Source organism: Poecile atricapillus, chromosome 12 (genome assembly GCF_030490865.1).
Source record: "Poecile atricapillus isolate bPoeAtr1 chromosome 12, bPoeAtr1.hap1, whole genome shotgun sequence".
Lineage (NCBI taxonomy): Eukaryota > Metazoa > Chordata > Aves > Passeriformes > Paridae > Poecile > Poecile atricapillus.
In genome coordinates, this window is record NC_081260.1 from 19440582 (window position 1) to 19458188 (window position 17607).

General features: G+C 60.8%; 2 protein-coding genes across 3 annotated transcripts; both read right to left on the reverse strand.

Annotated features, from left to right (window-relative positions):
- Positions 1 to 22: 22 nt before the first annotated feature.
- NOX1 (NADPH oxidase 1) lies at positions 23 to 5058 on the reverse strand. Of its 2 annotated transcripts, XM_058847823.1 has the most exons (13): positions 4938 to 5058; positions 3829 to 3924; positions 3057 to 3167; positions 2886 to 2970; positions 2667 to 2809; positions 2409 to 2590; positions 2086 to 2224; positions 1886 to 1978; positions 1504 to 1730; positions 1264 to 1426; positions 1034 to 1180; positions 706 to 830; positions 23 to 535 (listed from the first exon to the last, which is right to left on the reverse strand). In XM_058847823.1, the coding sequence occupies exons 1-13, from the start codon at positions 4980 to 4982 to the stop codon at positions 409 to 411; spliced, it is 1683 nt and encodes a 560-aa protein (XP_058703806.1). In that variant the 5' UTR covers positions 4983 to 5058; the 3' UTR covers positions 23 to 408. The 2 variants fall into 2 exon arrangements, with proteins under 2 accessions (XP_058703806.1, XP_058703807.1); XM_058847824.1 differs by lacking the exon at positions 4938 to 5058 and having other exon boundaries at positions 3057 to 3265; positions 3829 to 4865.
- Positions 5059 to 5344: 286 nt separating this feature from the next.
- Positions 5345 to 17334, reverse strand: XKRX (XK related X-linked). Its single transcript, XM_058847825.1, has 4 exons — positions 17239 to 17334; positions 11000 to 11354; positions 8827 to 9086; positions 5345 to 7366 (listed from the first exon to the last, which is right to left on the reverse strand). Exons 2-4 carry the CDS (start codon positions 11290 to 11292, stop codon positions 6621 to 6623), a joined length of 1299 nt encoding a protein of 432 aa, XP_058703808.1. The 5' UTR covers positions 11293 to 11354; positions 17239 to 17334; the 3' UTR covers positions 5345 to 6620.
- Positions 17335 to 17607: the final 273 nt, after the last annotated feature.

Below are 17607 nucleotides of genomic sequence, written 5' to 3' on the forward strand. Positions count from 1 at the left end.
GGCTTTCATTACAAAGAAGTTTAATTTATTCTTATACAAAAGACTGTTTAGGCTCTGAGGCATGTTTGGCCCCTGACACCTGCGTGGATGCCCACGTCCCATCCCCATCCCGTGGTTCTGCCCAACCTGCTGGGCTCCCACTGCTTCCCACTGCTCCAGCAGCATCTCAGAACGAGTGGTTTCCCAGTGAGGGGGCTGCCAGGAGCTCCAGGCCCACTTGCTCCATGAGGACCCCTTGTACACCAGGACAGGTGGACAGCAGTCTTTGAACCTGGAGTTTCTCATGGAGACGCAGTACCTTGCTGTGTCCTGCCTGCCTTCAGTGCGTGCACAGATGCTCATCCCTGGCCTTGCTTTGGAAGAGGCAATCAGGGTCCCTGCCCGCTGGGGCACCAGCCTCGCTGCCACTTAAAAGTTTTCCTTGTTGAAGTAGAATTTGACCTTCCTGGGGTCCAGGCTGGAGTGCTGGTGACAAGACTTCTGCAGGCTCTTTGCCAGGGCCTCTGGCCCACAAAGGAACACACCGACCACTGACCTGCAAACAGCACGGGGGTGTCAGTGCCAGGTGGGCAGCTCAGGGAAAAGTGATTCCAAAGCTTTTTGGGCTCCCTGGGGATAGCACACCTGTCCCAAAGGCAGCCCCATGCTGAGTGCCAGGAGGGTGCCTCCAGCTCTAACATCCCAAATTCCCTGCTCAGCTCTCACCTGGGGTGGGCTGCAGCCACCGCTGCAAACTCCATGTTCCACATGGGCCGCCCGAAGATGGTTTTGTGCCTCAGCCCTGTCACTGTGTCCGTAGCGGTGTCGAAGTGGAGCGCCACGTTGTTGGCCTGGGCAGGCAGGGAGGGTGAGAACCCCAAGCACCACCCATGAGCCTCCCCTCCAATCCCTCACCACAGAGGAGCATCCATTGTTCATCCCACCAAACACCGTGCCTGGACTCTATGCCCAAAAGCCATTGCCCTGCTTGCCCTGCCCTTCCTGCCCAGCTCGGCCACCCTGTGTCCCCCGTGCCAGCCTGTGTTTGACTCACAATGCTGGTGTCCCAGCCTGTGAGGAAGAGACGGTAGGTGAGGAAGTCTGCCTTGCCCGACTCGGCCATCTTCTGCTCCAGGGAGGCAAGCAGGTCGTTGAACCAGGCAAAGGCTCCCGTGTCCCGGCAGAGCCAGTAGAAGTAGATCTGGGACGCAGGGGAAGAGGTGCTCAAGGTGCAGCAGAGCCAGAGGGAGAGACCCACAGCTGGTCCCATGAGACATTCCGTACCTTCTTGGTCTTGAGGGTCTGGTCAGCCTGCTGGAACTTGTACCAGATGGACTTGAGGATGGAGGCGAAGGGGGTGACACCGATGCCCGCTCCAACCAGCATGGCCACCTCGTACTGGAACACGTCTTCGCTGGCCGTGCCAAAGGGACCATCCACCTCGATCCTGCCAAAGCAGGGCCTGGGTGAGAGGTACGGCCTCCCCAAGCCCCTGCATGACCTGTTGGACACTCTCCAGCCTACCTGGGTATTTCCAATTGGAAGGTGTCAATGAGACGCTCTGTCCAGTCACCAGCTGCCCGGATGTGGATGGAGAAGAAATCCTCCTCGGGTGCAGAGGTGAGGGTGAAGGGGTGCCACTCCAGCGGGGAGATGGAGGGGCAGTTGATGAAAATGTACTGCCCCACCTCCATGCAAAAGCCCTTCTTCTGCATCTGCAGCTCCAGCACGCGGGCAGGGTGCATGACCACCTGTGGGCACGGGCAGGGCTCAGAGCCCAGCCTGGCCCTAGGAAGGGGCTGGAGCTGTGGCCCCTGCCCACCTGCCCACGGCCACCACAGCAAGGAGCTGTGGCACCGGTGACTGCAAGGGTAGGAGCTGGCACAGGAGCACCTGCACCACCCACCTTGGTGACAACCACCTTCTGCTGTGCACGCCAGACCCGCAGGATCCGCTCAAAAACATAGAGGATGATGGGGGCAAGAACCCACTTCCAGGACTGTGAAGATGGAGGAGAGCAAAGGATTGGGAAGGGCCAGGGCCAGAGCATCCCAAAGGCAAGGGAAGAGCTTCTCCCCCACCACAGCCATCCCACCACTGCCCTACCTCGGCAGGGATGCTCCCGAACTCAGGGTCTTTGCAGCAGTTGTGGGTGCAGTTCTGGTCCCGCAGGGCGAGGTACTCGGAGCAGTGGTAGGGGTGCACCTCTGCCATGCTCTGCTCCGTCTGCCCACGCACCAGCCCACTGCAGGGAGGTGAGGGATGAGCCCAGGGCCAGGGCTGAGCCACGCTGCGTGAGGCCAGCTGGGCTAGCCCGCCCTGGCAGTGGCAGTTCACAGCCCCACTGGACTCTCCCCACGGCTGCCCCAGCAGAGATCTGTGTCCACTGCGCCCTGCTGTCCTGCCCTGGGGAGTGAGAGGAGCCTTACGCGATGCCGTGGATGACGAGGCCAGCGAAGTAGACGAGGAAGAGGTGGTGTGTGTACCAGAAGAGCTCAAAGTAGTTCCTGCGGATGAACTCGGTGGAGGATGTGACCATGAGGATGAGTGCCAGCGTGATGATCACCCCCGTCAGTCCCGGGATGGTTGTGAAAGCCACATACTCGACGGTCTGTAGGGGCAGCAGGGTGGGTTAGGGGAGCAGGGGCAGCTCGTGGAGGGCTGCTGGATGCCGAGGCCACACTCACTGTCTGGTTGGAGTGGATGGGGTTCAGCCACTTGCTGCCCTGTAGGTGCATTTTGGAGAGGACAGCGGGGAGGCTGCCATCGGTGGCCTGCTGGCTCTGGTTGTAGCGCTCCAGGTTGAAGAGGTGGGCGATGGTGTGCACAGCTGGACAGGGGACAGGCAGTCACCCACCGGGCAGCTCCCAGTCCCCACCGCTGCCCCAGCCCAGTCCAGGGGGTACCTGTGAGCAGGGCCAGCGTGTAGGCCACCAGCTTGTGGAAGGTGAGGTTGTGGTCCAGCTGCTTCCGCAACGTCCGCCGGCAGCACTGCAGGGAGAGGCGCTGGTGTCAGGATGGGGACGGGGATGGGGACAGCCACGGCCAGGATGGCTGTGCCACCACGGGACACTCACAGAGCAGGTCCCGCGGAGGAAGGAGAGCAGGTTGCGGCAGACGGGCAGCAGGACCAGCATGCTGTTGAAGTTGAGGCACTTGGCTGATGCTCGAGCCCACGCCAAGGCAGACTGCAGAGAAGAGAGGTGAGCACCACTGTCCTGTCGTGCTGTGCCAGGACTGGGTCAGTTCAGTGCTGAGCTGGGACTGAGTGATGCTGGGCTGGGAACTGGGATGGAGAGATGCTGGGCTGGGAACTGGGATGGAGAGGTGCTGGGCTGGGAACTGGGATGGAGAGATGCTGGGCTGGGAACTGGGATGGAGAGATGCTGGGCTGGGAACTGGGATGGAGAGATGCTGGGCTGGGAACTGGGATGGAGAGATGCTGGGCTGGGAACTGGGATGGAGAGATGCTGGGCTGGGAACTGGGATGGAGAGATGCTGGGCTGGGAACTGGGATGGAGAGATGCTGGGCTGGGAACTGGGATGGAGAGATGCTGGGCTGGGAACTGGGATGGAGAGGTGCTGGGCTGGGAACTGGGATGGAGAGATGCTGGGCTGGCATGGGGACTGGGAGGGGGAGATGCCAGGCTGGGCTGGGATGCTGTCGGGCTGAGACCACACAGGGATCAAGACAGGGACCAGCATGGTGCATTGCCAGGCCACAGAGTGGGAAGGAAGAGGACAGAACGTGGAAGGGGTGTGGGACATTGCAGCCCCCACCCCACTGCAGCAGGGCCCCGAGGGGCTGGTTGGCCTGGGCAGGCAGGGTGTCGTGGGGCAGCACCTTACCCCAAGGATGGCTCTGGTGTAGAAATACTGCTCATCCCGGTCAAAGAACAGAAAGTAGTAGGTGAAGAGGAAGATGTTGATGCCCAGCCAGGCTGCCTGCAGGGGAAAGTCACAGCCTCATGAGAGACCCTGTCCCGGGAGCCTCTCACACTGCAGCACTCAGGGCTGGGTGCAGCCAGAGGGTGTCAGGGCAGTATATCCCATCCTGTTTCCTTATGAGCTGCCCTGTCACGCACAGGGCTGGGACACAGAGCCAAAGATGGGGAGAGAGAGGTGTGGGAATCTTGCAGAATTGCTATCTTGTCACACACACTGCCCTGTGCATCACCCATGCATGAGGAAGGAGGAAAGGCAGGAGCAGGCAGCGCCTGTGTAACGGGAGGGAAGGCAGATCCGGAGGGTGCTCGGGACCATGTGGGAAAGATTCTGGGAGAAGGAAGTTTCACAGGGAGATTGCTCACCTGGCCCCACTGTACTGCTGTCCCCTGCCTAACACTGCATTCCACACTGCCGCCTCTCACAGACGCTGAATTTTTTGCAGAGTTCCCAAAAAAAACCCACCCTGCCATGTATTTGGTTTTTGGCTGTTTTCTTTTTCTTTTTAAAGTAACTTAAAAAATTAAAATAGCCCAACTGTCTGTAAACCCCCATGTTCCCATGCATTCACAGCTCCTCACACAGTGCTGAGCAGCTGATGGGTGCTGGCCAGGCAAGCTCTGTTACACCAGAGATGCTGCAGCAGATCTGGCAGATGGTCCCTGTGGTGCCAGCTCCTCATCCTGCCACGAGTTTTCACAGAATCCTCCTCCTCTCACAAGGGGAGCAGAGGCACGTGGGAGGCTCCCAGCCAAAGTGGCTGGGCAAAGCAGCAGCACTTAGAAATTTTCCAGGACCCCCTTTCCCGTGAGCTGTGTTTTCCCCAGGAGTTCAGTTTTCCAGGGCCATCCCTCCCCTGGCTGCGGGCTGGAGGAGCAGAGGGGACGCTCGTCTCTCCCCACAGCCCAGCCCAGGGCAGCTCATCAGTCCCCACCCCAGAGCCCCCCAGGGCCCGTAGCCCCCAGAGTCCCCCCATCGTGCCTCCCTGTGAGCCCCCAGCCCCAGCCACTCACGAGGACGGCGGCTGAGAACCAGTGGTTGACCAGCCAGTTGCCCATGGTGCGATGTCCCCGCTGCCTGCCCGCCTCTGGCCCGTGTTTTATGGCAGTCCCGGCTGCGGGAACGGCACCGCGGGGACTTTCCCCTGAGGAGACTTTAAGGAAATGCTGCTGGTTTCAAAGGCCACCTTCCAGGAAGGCAGGGCTGACCCAATCGGCCAACACCGAAACGAGCCCCTTGTGCTGGCCAGGGACGGCCCCTGCTGGGAGATCCCCCGTGGCCCCACGGCTGGGTGACACAGGGTGTCTGGCTGCTCCTCTTGTGGTTTTGCAACCTCTGAGCACAAAAACAGCCTTTTTTTTAGGGTAGGAATTTCCTGGGAAGCAGTTGTGGAGGATCTGTCCTGTACCTGGCTCAACAGCTCTGTTTTCTCTGTTTTCTCTGTTTCTCCCTCGCCAGCCTCCACTGCCCGTTTGGCAGGGAAACCACCAAAGGAGGAGAAGCATCCTGGGATCACAGTGCTGTGCCAGTGCCAGGATCCAGCCCAGGCATCCATTGCAGGACAGGTGATTAAGATCGAGCACCAGAGGTGCTGCACCTCCATGGGCCCCCCAGGGCCCCCCAGAGCATCCTCAGTCCAGCACCCAAACTGAGCTGAGCCCAAAAATGGGTGCTGGGGTGGGGGTGTCACACTCCTGGTTTGGGGCCAGGATGCCTGAGTCCCATCAGCACCCACTGCCACTGCTGTGCCAGCCTCCCTTCCCCTCCTGCCTGCCCTCCACCGCAGGGCCCTGAGCCCTGGGGTGTCCAGTGCTCCAGCTGGGAACAGCAGCCTGTTCTGGGCCCCTGAGCCTGGAGGAACAGGTCGGACAGGCTTGCTCCTTGCTGGCATGCTGCTCCCTCCTGGCCTGCAGCCATGCTGACGGAAGCACAGGATGAGGCCAGCCTCTATCCTGCCATGCTCCTGAACCCTATGGGCTCCATGGAGGGGCTCCCCCATCCCCACTTCCCGCTGGCACAGCCCCATTCCGGTGCCTGCAGAGGAGAGGGTTACGTGACCAGCAGGTGTGTGCAGCGTGCCAGCCCCGGTGGGACGGTCCCCACCCTCCGCGTGAGTCACTGCAGCACCCAGACGCAGCCACAGCAACGTTTCTTTACTGCTTAAAACAGTCCCAGTGGCACCCATGGCCCGAGGTCACCCTGTCACCATAGCAGCAGTGGGGGCACCCCAGGGACAGCCAGCCTGCAGGGGCAACTGCTTGGGGCACCCCGTAAGTCACAGAATTGTAGAACCGTAGAATAGTTTGGGTTGGAAGGGACCTCTAAAGGCCATCGAGTTCAGCTCCAGAGATGGGCAGGGACATCTTCAGCTAGGCCAGGTTGCTCAGAGCCCATCCAACCCAGCCTCAAGTGTTTTCAGGAAAGGGACATCCACCATCTCTCTGGGCAACGTGCGCCCGTCCCTCACCACTCTCACTGTAAAAAACTTCCTTATGTCCAATCCAAATCAACCCTCCTTCATGTTCATGAGTGGTCCTGAGCGGGCAAGCACCCCCCTGCCACCGTGGGGATGCACCGGGACCCGCTGCCACCGCAGGACCGTGGCACTCGGCCCGTGCCACAAGCATCCCCCGGCTGCCGGCGCAGCCCTGCGCTGCCCATCCCCGTGTCCGTAGCTGGCTGGAGGAGCCGGGCGCTCAGACAATGCTGTGCCTCACGCCCGGCTCGAAGGGCACCTCGAGGCACAGGGGGGTCCCTGCCGCGTGCCGGCGGCAGCACACACAGTGCAGGAAGTCAGCGACGTTGTGCCGGAAGAGCTGGCGGCAGGGGTGCAGGTACTGGAAGAAGAGGAGCATGAAGTAGATGCCCAGGCAGTAGCCGAGGAGCAGCTGCAGCACCAGCAGGGCGGTGCAGACGTTCTCATAGACATCAGTCTTGAAGAAGTACCAGAGGATGACGAGGGCCGTGTTCTCCGCCAGCCGGGCCACGTAGTACACGGCCAGGCGGCCCCAGTTCTGCGACTTGTCGATGAGGTCCCGGTCAGCCAGCTTGAGCTGCACGGCCGACCAGCAGAACATGTTGATGCTGGAGTAGAGGAGGGTGAAGGCACACAGCACCACCACCGTGCCCAGGCGGCTGAAGTTCTTCTCGATGTTGTCAGGCAGGCGGCTGCCGCTGCGCCAGAACTGCACCCAGGGCAGGAAGAAGACCACCAGGAGGTTGGCCAGGGCGATGGGGATGATCCAGTGCTTGAAGACGGTGCTGAAGAGCACGAGGACGGCGATGCGGGTGGAGATCTCCAGGCTGCGCCACAGCACAATGCACAGGAAGGCCAGTGGCCGCAGCTGGACCTTGTAGTCATCGTACTTGACCTGGATGGCCAGGATGTTGCAGACCAGCGCTCCGTAGGTGACTGACACCAGGCAGATGGCCATGAGGACGGCTGCAGAGGGAGACAGCAGCAGAGTCAGGCAGTGCTGGACACCAGGCTGTGTCCAGCCTCTCCTCTGCCTGGGGTGCAAAGTGTGGGGTGACAACCCCAGGTGGGAAACGTGGGGTGCCGATCCTGGGTGAGAAGAACAGGGTGCCAAACACCCGGGCTCATGGCAGAATCAGTGTGAGCACTGTCAGAACAGCTCATGGATGCTGGTGACAGTCCCCACGATGAGGTGGCTGTGGGGGTTGTCGGCAGCAGAAGGCTCAGAACCCAAAGGTTCTCCCTACACCACTAAAACACAAACCTTAGCCAAAGCAGAGCCATTTCTGTGGTTGGACCATGCCCCAGCCCCCCTGCCCTGTGCAGGAAATGCTGCTCAAGGGTAAGGGAGCACAGCCTGTCTCTGCCTTCATCCCAGCCAGGAGCCACACTGCTGTAGCCCCAGAGGCATCCCAAGAGCCAGCCCCATCCGAGGGCTGCAAAGCCAAGGTCGTTTGTAGGGAATGCCAGCAGCTGCTCACATTCAGCACAGCCAGGAATACCACGGAGAAAAATGGAAGAGTGCAGCTGGTCCCATCCGTGGTGGCTGCCAGCTGCAGGGCTGAGCTGGCACTCCAGCTGCGAGGGAATCACCCAAAACACATCACTTGGTATTTACTTCCTGCATCTACTGCTAGAGGAGCACTGGCACTCGTTCTTCCTGTGCATCTGCAACTCCCCAAAATGCCTTTGCAGAGGGCTGTGGCCAATTAGGGGATTTCTATGTGGCATCTCCTGTGCTTTTCCTTTTCCTGCACCTGCTGTGGGCACAGGTGACAAGGTCTGGGCTCCCAGCACTGCTGGGATGAGCGGGTGGGTGAGGGAGCTCCTTCACCCAGCACTGAAATGGGAATGGTGCAGGGGCACGCTTGTGTGCCCAGCTTGGTACCATGCCAAAATGGGAGTTAAAAGTTTGCTTTGGCATATCCACCCCCAAGCACATAAACATCCTGGGAGCAGGCAAGGGAGCCTCAGAGTGGGAGTGCTGGGCTGGGAGCTCTGGCTGTTTGAAAATGTGCAGAAATAGATACAGTGGAGGGACTTGAGGGAAGCCAGAGCCTGTAGCTAGATGGAAAAAAGTGGAAACTGGAGCAGGCCAGGACAGGGACCTGGCATGACATGAGACATGGCACTGGGAGGATGGCTTGGTTCTGGAGGGCAGATCCAAGCATGGGGCTGGGAGCAGAGCCTGGCACCTCAGTCATGCCCACTCTTTCCCACTTTGCATCACTGCAAGCAGGAAAGCAGAGCTGATGAGTGCCCAACTTCTGTGGGTTGTGCTCCACATTTAGGGGAGCCCAGTGGAAGCTGTGTCCCAGGGAATGACACTTTGGGTTGCCCAGATGTCACATCAGCACAAGCAGCTAAGGAGCTGCCACCGTGCCCTGCTGGGGCTCCTGGGGAGCTCCCGTGCCAGGCGCCCTTACCTCGGGCCACAGGGACGTACTTCTCCAGGACGCTGATGTAGAGCTGCAGGGTGAGCTGCGGGGTGGAGCCCAGGAAGGCCTGGATGACCGCCATGCGTTTGAAGGCGTTGCGGTGCGTGGCCAGCCGGCGCTCCGAGTGCCCCACCTCCTGCTCCATCTCCACCTCGTAGCCCTTGTGCAGCCGCCGCTTGCGGGTGATGGTGACGTAGGGCTCCTCCTCCCTCCCTGACCAGCAGTACACCAGCAGGGCCTCCACACACCTGTGGGGACACAGGAGCTGTCACCCCGCTGGCCATCCTGCTGTCCCCCACTGCCAGCACCTCCAGCCCCACCTTGCTGCTGCTGGCCAGACCCCAGTCCTGCTGAGTGCAGCCCAACCGTTTGGGAAGGTGTCCAGCAGTGCTGTGGGCAGTCCCTGACCGGCCACACCAGGACCATGGAGGTGTCTGGTGGCTGCTCCTCTGCTCCAGCATTCCGGGTGAATCATGTGAAACAGGGGAGCAACAACTGCTCCAGCTGCTGGAGGAAGTGCAGCATCCAGGGTACCAAGCAGTGACTCTGCTGGGAGCTACAGCTACAGGAAGGTGTTAATCACCCTTGGGTGATCACCCTTGGCAAAAACACCTTCCTCTAAGCAGAGGCAAAAGAAACCCTGAAATATCAGTTGAACATCAGAGTTTTCTTTGATGTCTCATCTTGAGCAGAAGGCTTCCACACTTCCTCCCTGGTGGGGGCAGCAGGAAGGAGAGCGCAGGGTGAAGCCATGTGTGGCATGGGCAGATAAGGCAGCGCTTCCACAGCCCCTTCTCTGCGGGTGCTCACGTGTGGGCAGGGCTGGGGCTTTCTGTCCTGACAGGGGGACCCCCAGCCCCTCCACACAGCCATGGGGTGGGTGTGTGTGGCCACAGGTGCCCAGCTTGGCTCCTGCCTGGGGACCAGCTGGCTCTGGGACCAACAGGACAACTTTGTTTGTGTGCGCTTATCAGGACGGCACAAATTGCCGTGGATCAAACCCAAAAGGAGTGAGGGTTTAGGATAAATTCTCTTGACAGATGAAGCCAGCACTCAGGGCTCATTGCAAACTCTACCAGGAAAACAGTTTCATCCCAAAGGCCCAGCTTGCAGGGTAGTCCCAGCTGGCCCCCAGCGCCCTGCCAGACCTTCTCAGCAGGCTGGGCTCCATCTCCAGCCCGAGCAGCCGGCTGAAGCAGCCCCGGCTGGCTCTTACAGGCAGCTGGGCAGCACCATGCCCACCTCAGACAGCCCCAGGTGGTGTGGGGAGAGTCACAACACTCCTGTGGGCCAGCACGGGCTGGCAGCACCTAGCCTAGGCAACTCTGAAGACAAGGCACGGTGACAGGGACACATTGGTGCACGGCTTGTTTCCGATGACAGAGGAAGTGCGGAGCAGGTCCCACAGCGTTTTTGAGGCCCCATGGGTACAGTGAGCCCCAAAGCACGGCTGCTGGCCTGCCCTTGGGAAGGAGCCCCATGGAGATGGTGGCCTTGCCACACCGCCCACAGTGCGTTCCCAATGGGTGATGACAGCCCGGGAAGCACCGCAGCATTCCCAAGGAATGAGGGATCAGCTTGTGCAACATCCATCCACCCCTCACTGTCCTCTTCCCAGCACAGCCCAGTGGCCCCACAGTTCCCATGCCAGCCCCACTCCCACACCTAGCTCTCCTCCTCTCTGTCCCATAACCCCCACTGAGTCCCAGTCCTGGCCCTATGCAGGACACCCCAAGAACCCCACTATGTGCCCGAGAGCATTGTCCAAATGTTTGTTGTACTCAGACAGGTGCTGTGACAGGTGCTGTTTCACAGCTCCACCACCCTCCCTCTGCCTGTAAAACCTCTCCCGGTATCTAATCTAGACCTCCCTGACTCGGCTCCATACCACGTTAGCATTCACCCACCGGGATTCCCATCTGTGCTCCCAGCACAAGCACGGTGATGGCAGAGGCTGAGTGAGTGAACCGCTGGCTGTCCCCGGTGCTCGGGCAGAGCTTTCCCAGCAGCCGGGATGCCGCGGGCTGGCAGAGCCGTGTCCGGAGCGGGCTTCAGCCGCAGCCGCGGCAGCAGCGGCGAGCAGCGGAGCCGGGGAGCAGCTCCGGCCCCGGGGTGCCCGTCCTGCCGGCACCGAGCCCCGCCGGGGTCCCCCCTGGCTCACCTGATGATGGGCCCGAGCTGCAGCAGGTGCATGAGCAGGACGAGCGGGCGGTCGCGGCTGAGGTCGCGGTGCACGAAGATGAGCGTGAGCTGCACCAGGACGGAGGGGCAGAGCACGAAGAAGACGGTGAGCGCCAGCCAGAAGCGGTCGTCGGAGTGGCCGTAGGAGAGGCAGAGCACGGCGGCCGCCGCCCCCTCCCCGCAGAACAGCGCCGTCGAGAAGACGATGCCGAGCGGCAGCTTGGCCCGCGACGGGGCTGCGGCGGGCGGGCAGCCCCCGCTCGGCCCGTCCATGGCGGCCCCGGCCCGGCCCGGCCCGGCCCGGCCGCTCAGCCCCGCCGCGGCGCCATCCCGGGCTGCGGCGAGAGAGGAGCGAGCTGCGGGGCGGGCCGGGCCGGGGCGGGGCTCCCCCGCCGCACCGAGCCCCGACGGCCGGCCCCGCACAGAGCATGGCACCGAGCCCGAACCGAGCCCCGAACCGAGCCCCGACGGCCGGCCCCGCACAGAGCCCCGCACAGAGCCCGAACCGAGCCCCGAACCGGGCCCCGCACAGAGCACGGCACCGAGCCCGAACCGAGCCCCGAACCGAGCCCCGACGGCCGGCCCCGCACAGAGCATGGCACCGAGCCCGAACCGAGCCCCGACGGCCGGCCCCGCACCGAGCCCCGCACAGAGCACGGCACCGAACCCCGAACCCAGCCCCGCACCGAGCCCCGAACGGAGCCCCGAAGCGAACCCCGAACCGACCCCCGCACTGAGCCCGAACCGAGCCCCGAACCGACCCCCGCACAGAGCACAGCACCGAGCCCCGAACCGACCCCCGCACTGAGCCCCGAACCGAGCCCCAACCGAGCCCGGCACCGAGCACGGCACCGAACCCCACACCGAGCCCCGCACTGAGCCCGGCACCGAGCCCCGCACCGAGCCCCGCACTGAGCCCGCACCGAGCCCCGAGCCGAACCCCGCACTGAGCCCCGCACAGAGCATGGCACCGAGCCCCGAACAGAGCCCCGCACAGAGCACGGCACCGAGCCCGCACCGAGCACGGCACCGAGCCCCACACCGAGCTCCGCACCGAGCCCCACACCGAGCTCCGCACCGGGCCAGGCGGCGCTCCGGGACCCCCCCACCCACAGCCCGGGGTCACCGGCCAGGCAGCCCCCCTGGGTCCGTATCCTCCCGCCCCGGGCCCCGAGCTCCCGGCACCCCAGCCCTGCCTCGGCCACCGCCCTCGGGCTCCGGGATCCCCCTCACTACTGAGCCCTGCTCCCCACCAGGTGTGGAGGTCCCTGCCCCAGGACAGCCCCACCTGCACCTCTGCCCCAACACCCTGTCTTGGACCAGGATCTTTTACCGAGGATTCCCCATCTCTGCAGGGAACCGCGTCCCCAGGGCAGCCCCAGCGAGGCCAGCACGCACAGCCCAGCAGCCCCCCGCAGCACCCACTCCCCAGATACCGAGCTGATAATCCCCATGCTGTCCCTTGTGTGTGCCCTTGAGATTTTGGAGCCCTCCTCCAGACCCCCCTGTCAAGTCCAGGCCCAATCGATTCCTGACTGGGAATCATTTACCAACACCCCAAGGTGCAGCAACACGTGGAGGGTCCCTCCAGGGGAGAATTATTAGGTAGCCCCAGGGACACCGGGGTTGCACTGTGGGGCAGGAAGAATGCCAGGGTGGGTGCCAGCCTTGCCTGAATCAGATAGCTGCCAGAGAGCTGCCTGCACCCACCAGCACCTCAGATCTGGATCCTGACCCCAGCCCCAGCCCCAGGAATGGCAGCACATAGCCCTGCGCTCGATGGGGCAGCGTGTGGGAGGGAGGGTGCTGTCAAGGCAGGGAGAATTTTGGTATCTTGCAAGACAAGCTGTGCCAGGGACACCCGGTCAGGTCCGGGGAGTGCCTGGTGTGTGTAGCAAGATGTGGAACTATGTGACACGGGGGATTCCTCTCCTGTATCTTGGATGTTCCTGCTGTCAGGTGTGACCTTGTGCGACAGCTGAGCAAGAGTGCTTTTCCCTTCACCTTCGAGGACCCACCCTCAAGATAATGGCATCTGTGGACTCTCTGACAGAGCCAAAGCTCCCAGCGCTCAGCCCCACATCCCTCCTGCGCATCCCACCTTGATCACAGCCAGGGGTGGGAACACAAGGCTGTCTGGGCTGCTCCCCCCCTCCCCGGCCATGGGGGTCCCTGCTCTGCCCAGCACACGCTGCCTGCAGCTCCAGCCCTGCCCACCTTTGCCAGGAGTGCTGCCCAGGGCACACACTGTCCTGCCTGAGCACCCACTGCCTGCCAGGCCACTCAGCCCAGCCTGGGACACATGGGACAAGGCAAAGAGTGTTTGACATTGGTCAATTTTCCCCAGTTTAGGCAGACCGGGATTTTTTAGGTAACTTTTAAACAGCTCTCAGTGCTCAACCCTTGGCAGCTAGGCCAGCTCAAAAAGAGGTGCCCATGCTAGCAACAGAGACACTGTCCACTCACCTGCCCTGCACAAGCCAAAAGCACAAAGCCTCCCAAACCACTCACATAAAAGTTTTCCCCCTTTCACCAGGCTGGAAGCGTTACCAGGACTATTTGGTTTATCAGCAGGAGCGCTGAGAATAAAACTGCCTGAGACTTTGGAGGCCGTATCTCCCCCAGCAACAGCTCCCACACAGAAGCAATCCCTGTCCCTGCAGCTGCTCAGAGATTTTATTTCCAAGCTGAACAACTGCTTTGGGAAATCACAAATCCCATGAGCTCACAGGGACTGGCCTGACTGGCGGGGACAGGAGATCTGTGTGACCACTCAGCTCTGGTATGACACTTACATATATTCAAGCTGTTTTTGGAAAACAGCCTCTCCAAAAAAAATTCTGGCAAGGCAGAGGGTGAAAGCAGTAGTGTCCAGGCTGACTGGTGATGGTGGCCAGCCAGGGTGAGAGCTGTGCACGGGAGCAGCTGTGCCCAGCTGGGTGCTCAGCCAGCAACAACACATCCTGTGGCACTGCCAACTGCACCCACGGCTCTGTATCAGCAGCAGGAGCAGCGTGCCGTTTGTACCATTTATGCAACTTCCACTTATCCAAATTAAAAGCATTCCCCAGGAGACTGGCAGGTCACCAAGCCCTCGGCTGAGCAATGCCTGGGCTTCGACTCATCGTATTTTTAATTTCAGCTTCCCCTGCTTCATGATGAAATTCTTAAGAGCAGTTGCTTAAGCAAGCAAGAATTCCAGTCCTGGATCCATAAGCACCAGCAGTGTTGAGAGGAATGGAGAGACAAAGCCTCACAGCATCTTCCACACCAGTTATTATCCCATTTTCCGTCCCAAGCATTGAGAGGCATCGAGCTGTTCACGCTGTGAGTCACCTGTACAGCCTGACCCCACCTGTGTGCAGCTCAGCGCTGTAAACAGCAGACACACCATAAAAGTGATGTGGGTCACAGATAGCATCAGCTCCTGTCCCGCTGCCCTGCCACTCCCTGGCCCTGTCAGCACATCTGGGGCTGCACAGATGCCCTGGGACACCCCTGCCACAGAGAAACTGCTGAACCAGAGCTGCCACGGGCCAGCAGGGCCAGCCAGGTCCCAGGGACATCCTACCCAAGTGTCCCCACTCGACAGTGGCATTCTGGAGCAGCAGAGCTGGTGGCTGCTGACTGGCTCTCACCCTGGAACCCCCAGAACAGCCCCTGGGATGGTGGATGTGAAGTGACACGGAGTCACAGAATCTCCCAAGCTGGAAGGGACCCACGAGGATCACTGGGGGTGCCCAAGGCATCAGCTTGAGCCTCACTACCACCTGCAGATGTCAATTTTCCTGTTTCCTCAAGTGCCTGCCCTGCCCTGGACAGCATCCATGCTTCATTAATTTCTTAATCCCAGCCTCCATCATTTTTATTTTAATCCCAGTGTTCACACAACACACTTTGCACAAAGGGCAGTGCCGGTGGTGGCCGCCCACGGTGTGACACCGCAGGGTTTGCTGTGCAGCTTTCCCAGCCCTTGGATGTGCCGGGACATTTGTGTGTGGGAGCCTGGGCTGTACGTGGGGCGGGAGCAAACTTCCTCACCGGCTCTCAGTCTCAAAATAACCCTGTCTGCTTCACACACGCCTGCCTGGTGCCTCAGCTCCTCTAAAAGGAGAAGAGAAAATTGTTTGGAAAAGACAGAGAGCTCCGAGGCAGGCTCTTGAAGAGCCCAGGTGGGGAGAGCTGCCAGCACAGGACGCTCCCCCAGCTCTCCTCTCTAGGACCCAGAGCAGACACCGCTCCCAGGGGCTCGTTGGGACATGCCAAGAGCGCTCTGCTGCCTTCCCAAATATAGCCCTGCACACAGAGGTGGAGACAGTGCTCGGGGTGTGGGGCTGGCCAAGCTCCCTGGCTGCAGCCCTGGAAGCTGCTCAGGAGCACGGGCTGCACCGGGGGTTAAACATTCGGCTGGGGACGTGTGGATCAGCAAAGTGCCCCCTGTGCCCATGAAGTGGCACTCACAAAGTGTCCCCCGGCTGGACGGGGATGTGAGAAGGGGACACAGTTTTGTCCCCTCATGGCAGCCACGCTGCCCTACCGGCGGGGCTGGGAGCTTCCCAGGAATCTGTGAGCTGGGAATTTTTTACTTAGTTTGGAAATAGCTTTGCAAATGACTGGTTTCCACAGCCTAAACTGTTTGGATTTTGCATTGCTTTCACAGTAACTCAGCTGTAATTTTCCCTGCCCCAGCAGCCTGTGGAATAGTTTCTGGTTGAGGAAATATTTATTCCATTTGCTTCATCATGCGATTGCTTTTACCTCTCCAGTTCCTCATCCAGCCTCACTCTGACCCTGCTGGGAGAGAATCTGGTATCTGTGCTGAGGATCTCATCCCTCTAAACCTCACTGGAGGCTGTGCTGAGCCCCCTGGGATCTGGGCACGGGGCTCAGTGCTGCAGGAGCCAGGATGCTTGCAGGCAAAGCTCAGGCCATGTCAGCGCTGCCTCACGCTTCAATTCTTTACTGAGAAAGCAGAGTTACCTTTGGGTGCATTCGTAGGTCTTTGTGATAATTACACATTTTGAAGTCATGCCTCCTTGGCTACAGTCCCAGCACAGGCAGTGGGTGATGCTGTAACACTAAACCAGGCAGGAAGGGTTAAAATGACCCTTAAATAACTGATTCCCCTGATCCCACCTGCTGTAAGGGTACACAGCCCTGGCAGAGTTCTAACCCAGTGGGGCTGTGCCTGTGTGTGCCCTGGGCACCCTGGCAGGCAGGAGGAACAGTTTACACTCTCCTCTTCCCCCCTGCAGGAAAGCAGCAGGAGCACCAAAATGCTCCCAACAAAACCACTGTAGGAGCCTGGGATGGGCTCGTAGCCATGGCAGGCCCTTCCCAGAGCTGTGTGCGTGGTGCAAGGAGCGAGGAGGCAGCAGGGAGCAGAGCAAACAGAGCGCTCAGATCCAAGCCTCTCCTAGAAATGTGTGTATGCTTTGGCTGGGAAGCACCCTGCCAGGAACTGGGTGAAAAGCAAACAGCTCCCTGCGTGCTTCCTGCCCGCTTCTGCATCCGACACAGGGTGATGGTACCCGTGAGGGGGAGCACGGAACACTGCAAAAAACATCTCCCTTGCCCAAAAGAGCTCGGGGAATGGTTGCCCACAAGGGCTGCATGGCAGTGGGGTGCAAACCATCCACCCTCCCCAGTGCCATGCCAGCAAACCTCCACATGCCCCAGTTCCTCACCAACAGGTCTGGGTGTCACAGGCTGTAAATATCCTGCGTCCCCAGCCTGGCTGCGGGGCGTTCGCCTGTAATTAGCTCTTGGGATTTGGGAGCTGGTGTGATCCGGGGTTATCGTCAGCCACCAGCGCTGGGCTGGGATTTAAAGGGACAATGCAGATGTCTGCATACCTCCAGATGTCTGCATACCTCCGGCCTCAGTGTGCTGTCATATGACACCTTAAATACAGAGACGAGGCTCTCCTCAAAGCCTGTGTGTGTCCTTGCCCACCACAGACCCCTTTTCAGGCAGAGTCGATGTGGTTCCAAGCAAAGCAGAGCAGCTTGCTAATATTCCTGCCAGGACTGTTCGGTCTTTGCCATCACCTTGGCTTGGTGTCACCTCAGCTCCAGGCGCTCACGCCGCAGGCAGCCCCCACTGCTCTGCCCACCTGTTCCCGTGCAAACCATCACTCCCCACGTCCCCGGCCGTCCCCCCAGCCGTGCCCCGGGGTGTCGGAGGGTTCCCGGTGTGCCCGCCTGGGCACGTACTCACGGGGTTCAGTGGAGCCAGGGCAGGGCAGCCCGCCAGCCCGCGGCCTTCTGCGCTCCTCCGTGCTCGCTGTGCCTCATCCCCTCTCCTGCGGCATCCAGCGGGCAGAAATAGCCCCAAAGCATGTGCTGCCTTCCGGGGAGCGATGCCAGGGGCACCCTGGGCACTGCCCTCCTCGGGGGCTGCTGCTGGCACTGGGGGCACTAGGGGCCGGGGCACGGGCTGCTTACAGCTCGGCTGAGGAACATCTTCATTTATCTGCCAAGATAATAAATTCTGCCTTAGAGTTTCTCACCTGGCAACAGTCACCAAGGAAACGAGAATGGCTGCTGCGGGTCCCCGCTGGCACCGCCTGGGGAGGCCCGGTGGCCC

Excerpts from the sequence above, each read along its gene's own strand:
- NOX1 (XM_058847823.1), bottom strand. The coding sequence starts at position 4,982 with ATGGGCAACTGGCTGGTCAACCACTGGTTCTCAGCCGCCGTCCTC. Across the intron at positions 2,971-3,056 it reads TCCTCCGCGGGACCTGCTCT|TGCTGCCGGCGGACGTTGCG; the intron begins GTGAGTGTCCCG and ends CTCTCCCTGCAG. Across the intron at positions 2,225-2,408 it reads CTCGTCATCCACGGCATCGC|TGGGCTGGTGCGTGGGCAGA; the intron begins GTAAGGCTCCTC and ends ACCTCCCTGCAG.
- XKRX (XM_058847825.1), bottom strand. The coding sequence starts at position 11,292 with ATGGACGGGCCGAGCGGGGGCTGCCCGCCCGCCGCAGCCCCGTCGCGG. Across the intron at positions 9,087-10,999 it reads CAGCTCGGGCCCATCATCAG|GTGTGTGGAGGCCCTGCTGG; the intron begins GTGAGCCAGGGG and ends GTGTCCCCACAG. Across the intron at positions 7,367-8,826 it reads GTACGTCCCTGTGGCCCGAG|CCGTCCTCATGGCCATCTGC; the intron begins GTAAGGGCGCCT and ends CTCCCTCTGCAG.